At 42.3% G+C, this 8,055-nt stretch overlaps 1 protein-coding gene across 4 annotated transcripts; it reads left to right on the top strand.

Moving 5' to 3' along the window:
* Positions 1 to 2,130: 2,130 nt before the first annotated feature.
* On the top strand, positions 2,131 to 7,870 carry fgf17 (fibroblast growth factor 17). Of its 4 annotated transcripts, none has more exons than XM_040194591.2 (5): positions 2,131 to 2,685; positions 2,778 to 2,814; positions 3,074 to 3,218; positions 5,078 to 5,184; positions 7,450 to 7,870. In XM_040194591.2, exons 1-5 carry the CDS (start codon positions 2,654 to 2,656, stop codon positions 7,738 to 7,740), a joined length of 612 nt encoding a protein of 203 aa, XP_040050525.1. In that variant the 5' UTR covers positions 2,131 to 2,653; the 3' UTR covers positions 7,741 to 7,870. The 4 variants fall into 4 exon arrangements, with proteins under 4 accessions (XP_040050525.1, XP_077943448.1, XP_040050524.1 ...); XM_078087322.1 differs by having other exon boundaries at positions 3,074 to 3,290; XM_040194590.2 differs by having other exon boundaries at positions 3,041 to 3,218.
* The last annotated feature ends 185 nt before the right edge of the window (positions 7,871 to 8,055 follow it).

Here is an 8,055-nt window from a genome sequence, read left to right as displayed (position 1 = left end):
TCCGATTGTCTACCCTGCCCCTAATTGTTTCAATCTGTGTCCTTACCATGTGTGTGTATATATTGTCTGTGTCTCCTTTGTCCTTTACCAAGTCTACGTTTTTTTGTACTTTGTTCAAGCTGGCTTTCGGTTCGTTCTTTTTTTCAGCCTAGCGTTTATTCTCTAGATCCTTTTTGTTGTTTGTTGTTTAGGGTTTAGGTAACCCTTATGTATGGGTTTTTTTCCTCTGCTGAGAGTGATTTTCATTTGATAACTTTTGTAACTAAGCTTTGATTTTGAACCTCGTCTCAGGAGATGTGCATTTGGGTTCAGCGCCATTGTCCGGGCGTGACATATAGTAGTTTTTAAGAATCTAAAGGTAGCGTTTTTTACTTAACATTTTCCTCTATAAACTTCAACGGACAATCTTTTTTTTCAGTCGCACAATGATCCATATCTTACTCTGTCTCTCTAACACACACACACACTCACATCAAATTTACTTCAAATTGAAGACTTACAATTCAAAGATGACTACATTGTGTGCCAAGAACTTTTCTCAGCTTATGCTTCTCACACGTTTCCCTAGATTCCTTGTTGTTTGTTTTACACTCGTATCTCTGCTGGGGGGCTGATGTCTCTGTCTTTGTGGAGCAATTATGCTTTGATCCTTTATAGTTTCTGTAAAACTGTCACATTTTACGGGCTTGACGAATCAGGGAAGGACTATTTTGCAACTGCTAACACTTAATTAAGTAGCAAACCTAGGTGTCAACGCCATTGTTTCATAACTTTTAGTCTCGAGGTAAACCCAGAGCTTTCAAAAGTATCCATCCTTGACAACGTTGTCAACGTATCCATTTTTGATGAAAATGAACAACCTTGTAGCGACAACTAGAAACCAAAAAGTCTCCATCTTTCTCTAATTTTCTGAAGAAAATATGCATGACGCGCAACTAGCGGGGAAACAACATTTGCTAGCTTGATATAACACAGAAATATAAAGGGGATTTTGCAACTGCTATTCCGGATTTCCAGAACATTGTTAGTCATAGTCATAGTCACATGGCAGATGAATACAATTTCTTCTATTTTTAGAAAATATTCAGACTTTGATGAATTTAAGGAATCAGAATTTTTTAAAGAAAGTGATTTTTCTTTTTTTCTTGAAAAAGGGTTATATTTCAATATATTCAAAAAAGTCATTTCATTCGCTTTTTGTATAACACTGTAGGCCTAATCACAAGTCACTATTTAAAACCAAGGCTGAATATAAAGCACAACGTTATGCAATGCCAGCACATCTGGCATTGCAGAGGACTATCAGATTTAAATCAAAAGCTCGGCTGTAAGGACCCTGCATCGACTATAAATCACTATGCAAATTAGATGTCACATCAGTGCTTATTAGCTGAAAAGCACAACAAAGCTTCCACAACAAATTGATGGTACCACATTTTATCCAAATGGAGGACTGTTGGATTTTTCAGCTTTCCAACACGTATCAGCTGCAGCACAATTCTGGATGGAGGGCATAATGAAAGACTGACCAGGTTAATTAGTAACATGAGTCATAACTGTCCACCGTTTGGGGGAACCTGTTCCAGTTCCATTGGGTATTTTGAAGAATAACTGCAACAATTGTTTGATGTGAAAAAGGCCTTCTGGTTTGGGTGTTATAAAGCTGCAACTCAATATGATATCACTGCACAGCTTTCATAATTTTATTGTTGACCAGTTTTCAAAATGGTAAAATTGGGAAATCAGTTGCTGCTGCCTCCCATCTGCCAGTCTAAAGCAAATCAAGCTTCATACCAACTATTTCTCCTGTCTACTTCTATTTTTACTTTTATTTTATTCCTTCTTTCCTTTGCTCCCTTCTCTTTTCTCCTCTTCTCTCCCCTCCTCTCTGTGCATGGGTTGTGTTGACTCAGATGAAGGAGAGCTCATCTTTAGATGATTGTGTATTACGTGAAGATGAAACTGCCCTTTTGTCGGAACATGATTTGGCCTCTTTGGAAGTGTGACCAGTTAACACAACATAAAAAGGAGGTGTGTGTTTGGGGCGAGGGGGGGGGGGGGGGGGGGGGTCCTTAACACGTAATTGCCCCACCCATAAGGTGTCATCACTTTTAAATACAATGCTACAGTAATGCTCCACATGGAAGCAGGACAGACAGGATAGGATAGGAATAACTCTTAGTCTCTTAAACGTTTAGCCCCGTTTAGTTTCGTTTGGATTTGGGATTTGCTTTCCCCCCCTTTTTTAGATATTATTTCCTGCACATCTTCGTTACAGTGGATATTAGGGTCCTGTTGCTGCGCCCACCCACATTAGAAGGATTTCAGGGAGGGACTTTGCCTCTCAACATTTAACCAGCGGACCTGCCCCCCCCCCCCCCCTCTCCCCACCGCGGCGATGCGCTCAGCGATCTAACGAGCTTCCGAGGATGGATGGGTCTGCTGGGGGTGCGTTCCTCGGATCTCCTGAACAGCTCTTCACCACTCGGACCTCCGGACTGGGCTTTTGATAGATGAAATAAGTTCGAGCCTCTGTTGGCGTGGATGGACAGGTCAGGACACTGCGGGAGCTCCGTTGGATTTATTCACCGCATCATCCAGGACAAATGTGCCTCAAGAACACGTTTCTTGATCGTATAAAATAAAAAGGACAATGTATGGAATAAACCAGCGCTGCATTTACATGTAAGACGATCGACCAGCTGTAGCTGTGTTTGTATGATGCCACTTTATGACTTCTTCAGAATAACATGTCTTCACTATGGTTACTTCTGCAGATCATTTCATTTGTTTGTGCTGTGGTGCCATGCTCAGGTAAACTTCAAACGTCCCAATATAACTCTATAATGTTATCGATGTAATAACAACGTTTGTAAAAAATGACCTTCTGAATAATGCATTTGAATATGAATATTGCAGATATTACTCAAAGCTAATTGTAGAAATAATTGGATTTGTCCAACGTGTTTACGCGGTTATTATACTTTTCTTTATCCCAGCCTCTCAGATTATGCATTTCATTTTTCCCTTGCATAAAAAGGGGGAGAATCACCCGTCTCCTCATTTTAAGCAGTATGTGAGGACGCAGGGCGCAGGGACGGACCAGCTGAGCCGCCGCCAGGTCCGCGTCTACCAGCTCTACAGCCGCACCAGCGGGAAACACGTGCAGATTCACGGCAGGAGGGTCACCGCCACGGCGGAGGATGGCGATGTGTTCGGTAGGTGCGGACCGGGACCGCCAAGGGGCTTTGCATCTTCCGTTCATCGTGGGAGGGGTTTCCATACACAGGGTCAGTGACAAATTAAAAGGCCTTCCTCTGATCTTTGAAAACTCAGAACACCTCCAACTCTTTAAAGGTATCAAAGCTGTGTAACCTGTCACGTAGTCATTACCAGCTGGAAATGACCCAATGCTATCTCACAAAAAGTCAGTTACATCTTTTAGAAAAAAAGACTTAATATTGGCCGGTAAAATCAACATGGGATATAAATAATAACCTGTACAAATTGAGGACACATCCAGCCCCAGTCTTTGTTTGGTTTCTCATATTTTTATTATGCAGTGGCATTCTATTATTTCACCCTGATAGCTGGAAGAGAATTCCCGAAACATCTTTGGAACGCAAGTCGTCTACTGACCCTCTGAGTTTCAAATATCGCTGGGTAATCATTTTTCCGAAAACTCGTTGTTCATCCTTGTTACGCAGATGTAATTGTAGAGGTACACACATTATTTATAACACGCCAGTTAGCACCCTGAATGTAACAAATGTCAGGTCATATCACATCAGCAGGAAACCTGTTGTCTTTGTCTCCTGTTTGTGTCCTTCACACCAACCCTCGCTCTTAGTGAACAGACATTGTACTGCTATGAGGGTAAAATATTTAAGAGATTCTTTATAGGATTCTAGGGAAAGTCTTGGAGGGAAGACATTTCTCTGTCTCTGCTGAGACTAGATGCTCAAGCACCAGTCTCTCCGGCATGCTCGTCCCTCCCTCTGGCAGCTGTGTCCAGGCTTTTATGTTAATTCAGCCTCCCCGCTGTATCCATGCAGCCTTCGTCTGACAAGTCCTTTGTCTCTACAGCCCCAATACACAAGGCTGTTGCAATGCTCAATGGCCATAATTGGACAAAGACACATTGAATTGAGAATGTATATTCTGCTCTTTAGTGTTCTGTGATCACGTTTGTTCAACCCTTTATAAGAATCTATGGGCTCTTATTGACTCCGTTTGTAGTGTTAAGGCTGGCGCGTGCTTCTGCGTCTTTACGCACAGTCGTGTCGACGCACTCGTTTCAATTCATGGTTCTAAGAGTCTTGCGTATGTTGCAGAGCAATTCACCGCCAGAACAACAGGTGGAGTAACGTGTTTTGTTGAAGACGACCTAGAGAGTCACGTCTTTGTGTGTGGAAGTCGTTGGTTGCCACTGCTGCTTTTCATCGCGGACACATTTGTCCCGTATTTTCCTCCACGACTTTGTTCCCCTCGACCGGCAAACCGACGTTTGTGGAGATCTCCCTCCATGATACAGAGGCCATCCGCGCCTCCTTATAGTCCGCCAATGACGGCTTGTGTAAGCGGTCATATTTACGCATTTTCCCCCACAAAAGCTCTTCAATCTGATCCGCTCTCTCGTAAACATTCTTCGTTTTAATAATCGCGGTATTGTGCTATGAAAACGGAAATGTGAGACTCCGTAAAGGATGTAGTTAGCGGACCAATCGCAGCCTTGTGCGCTGCAGGGCCTAGAAAAATGGCTCGACGCACGCAAGCACGCAGGGAGGTGCGAAAGGGCACGCAAGGGGCTCTTGCGTCTCTCTGAAAACGCAGAAGCATAAACTAGGCTTTAGTCTGTAGTGTCAGCTCAACAGAGATATCATCCACTGAAAAAAGACAATTCACTTGCAAAATCTGTATTTTTACCAAGAAGCCTTAAAAAAACAAAAACATAATTAAAAAGGAAGAAAAATAAACAAGGTGATAGTATGAACATGTTTTTGTGTTGTTTGTATTCACTTCACTTGTATTCACATCTCTTTCAGCCACCTAAAATCTCTTCTATGTGTCCTCACAGCTCGCCTCTTTGTTGAGACGGATACCTTTGGCAGTCGAGTGAGAATCAGAGGTGCAGAAAGTAGGCGCTACCTCTGCATAAACCGGAAGGGGAAACTTGTTGGAAAGGTACACTATAGATTTCTAGATTTATTTTGTTTCTGAAACAATGTGGCTAAAAACCTTATATTAATTTTTAGATTCTATGGAATCAGCGCTATGACAAAATAAAATTAAAAAGCTAATTGAAATGTATGGCATGCTACCATTATACAATTCTAGTTGCAAGGATTTGTGGGTGTAAAATCCTAAATCTGTATCCATGAGCTTATCAGATCCCACACTCCTGTCATAAATAGACTGTATGTCATTCCCCTTGACACATGATGTGCTGGAAAAAAAGGAAATGTCAGAGGGCTGAGTGAAATCAGATCAGTCTTATCGGCCATGGGGGATGGCGATGGGAGGAAAGTACCTGCCCGTAAACTGCGCTGCGTGCGTTTTTAGTCATAACTCAACTCTTCACTTACATCATCGGAAATTAAAATATTATTCATATATCTGTCATAATATGTCTCATCATTGTTGAGAAGGGATGAAACTGTTAAGAGAGGGAACAAGCACATTCAGAGAAAGACACTCCAACAAACAACAACCTGAGAGACATCACAGTACATATTACCTTGGGTAGTCGGCCCTATGCCTGTCAGACGCTGCTCTGGATCAATAGGCCTCCAGTAGTCGGTCCTCTGCCTGTCAAACACTACTCTGAGTCAAATAACTTCCGGTACTCGGCTCTTTTCCAGTCAGACGCTGCTCTGGGTCAAAAACCTCTGGTAGTTGGTCCTCTGTCAAACGCTCCTCTGCGTCAAAAAACAGTGTTGGTCCTCTGCCTGTCAAATGCTACTCTGGGCCAAATAACCTCCAGTAGTTGGACTTCTGCCTGTCAGAACTCACAGTGGGTCAAAAACCTGTGGAGGTGGGTCCTATGTTTGTCAGACGTTGCTCTAGGTCAAATAACCTCCAGTAGTTGGTCTTCTCCCTGTCAGACGCTGCTCTGGGTCAAAATACCTCCACTAGTCTGTCCTCTGTTTGTCAGACTCCGGCTCTGCGTCACATAACCTCCAGTTGTTGGCCATCTGCCTTTCAGACCCCGCTCTGGGTCAAAAAACTCTGATATTCATATATCTGTCATAATATGTCTCATCATTGTTGAGAAGGGATGAAACTGCTAAGACAGGGAACAAGTACACTCAAAGACACTCCAACAAACAACAACCTGAGTGACAACACAGTACATATTACCTCGGGTAGTTGGCCCTATGTCTGTCAAACACTACTCTGGGTCAAATAACTTCCGGTAGTCGGCCCTCTGCCAGTCAGACGCTGCTCTGGGTCAAATAACCTCCAGTTATTGGTCGTCTGCCTTTCAGACCCGGTTCTGGGTCAAAAAACTCTGATAGTTGGCCCTCTGTTTGTCAGACATGGCTCTGGGTCATTTTGATAATGGTAATTGGTCCTCTGCCTGCATTAATCTATTAAAACGCTTTTACATTAACGCTTTTTAATTTTATTATATTTTTTTATATCTTTCAAGGCATGCCACATGACCTCCGGTGGTTGGGTCACTCACACTTTCCCAAAAAAGAATTGTTTGGCCAACGGCGTGCACATTATTCCACATAGCTTACTTAAAATCTTCTGCTCTGCTTGTGATTCATCAACCTCACACTTACATTAAGAATTTTTGATCATCAAATATAAATAAACACTTCAAGTGAGAGTTTAAAGGGGCTGAGACGAGACAGAGCACAGGCCTTTAGAATGTAGCACCCTCATATACAACAGATGTTAATTATTGTACCTATACTTTAAGGGATTTCTTCTATCTAAGTGTAGAACTTTCCTTTCAGGTGTTAGTTGGAGGCGGGGACGGTTTCCCACACTTCCAGGCCATCTGTTTCATTGCTGCAGTTAATGGGTCCTGCATTGACAGTTCCAGGAGTTCTGTGATACACTCCATTAACCATTATTATCCATTTACTTAATTTGAAAAAAACAGTCATGATGGTGTATTGAATTAATTGTACGGCACTTTTTGTTGTGGACAAAACAAAGTCAAAGTGTGGATAATTTGCTTTTATCTCTGCGTTGGATATTGTTGTGTTATTGCCTCCAATGTCAACTTCTCATTTGCTACATAAAGGATGTGTCACTCCCCTTCACTTCAAGATGGTTGGGTATTTTATGAGAAACAGTGTTAATTGGCTTATTTGCAATCCTATGACTTAGCTCTGGGATTTAGCAGTTTGCTGGTTTGGTGTGTAAATGAATGGTTGCAGGTCTGTATTAAGTAGTTCTAACTGAAGAAACCTTTCCCGTGTTCTCACGCAGCCCAACGGCCGGAGCAGGGATTGTATCTTCACAGAGATCGTACTGGAGAACAATTACACGGCCTTCCAGAATGCCAAGTATGAGGGCTGGTATGTGGCTTTTACCAGGAAGGGGAGGCCCGTCAAAGCCTCCAGGACCAGGGAGAACCAGAGGGAGGTCCATTTCATCAAGAGGCTGCACACTGGCCCGCCCTCCTTCCCCAACACGGACCAAAGCAAACAATTTGAGTTCATCCGCTTTCCAGCGGCAAGTCGAGCAAAGAGGAACAGGAAATCCCGTACCTTTTCCTAACATGCTGCAAGAAGCGGACTGATGAAAGTTGCTATAGGAAGATACAGATGCAATTATATTTTTGTATATTTTAGACAGTAAAAAGATGGTTAAAATGACCCAAAGCTAAAATAAAAGAGTGATGATGTGTAAATACTGAAGTAGAGTAAAGAAGATGAATTATATGTAATTGTCTAGTGTGTATGTGTTGACTGGTGGAGAAATGGAGGGACATTATGTCTGGAATGGTTAGTTACCTATCAGATCTTTTCTGTGATACGTGCCATATCTGTTTTCAAGATCAAAAAAATGTTCAACGTATTTAACATGCGATAT

Source organism: Gasterosteus aculeatus, chromosome 13, assembly GCF_964276395.1.
Source record: "Gasterosteus aculeatus chromosome 13, fGasAcu3.hap1.1, whole genome shotgun sequence".
NCBI lineage: Eukaryota > Metazoa > Chordata > Actinopteri > Perciformes > Gasterosteidae > Gasterosteus > Gasterosteus aculeatus.
This window is presented reverse-complemented; position numbering and strand designations above follow the sequence as displayed.

Coding starts and splice junctions, on each gene's coding strand:
- fgf17 (XM_078087321.1), top strand. CDS start 2,654: ATGTATGGAATAAACCAGCGCTGCATTTACAT. Junction 2,686..2,777: donor AACCAGCGCTGCATTTACAT/GTAAGACGATCG, acceptor TTACTTCTGCAG/ATCATTTCATTTGTTTGTGC. Junction 5,185..7,449: donor AGGGGAAACTTGTTGGAAAG/GTACACTATAGA, acceptor GTTCTCACGCAG/CCCAACGGCCGGAGCAGGGA.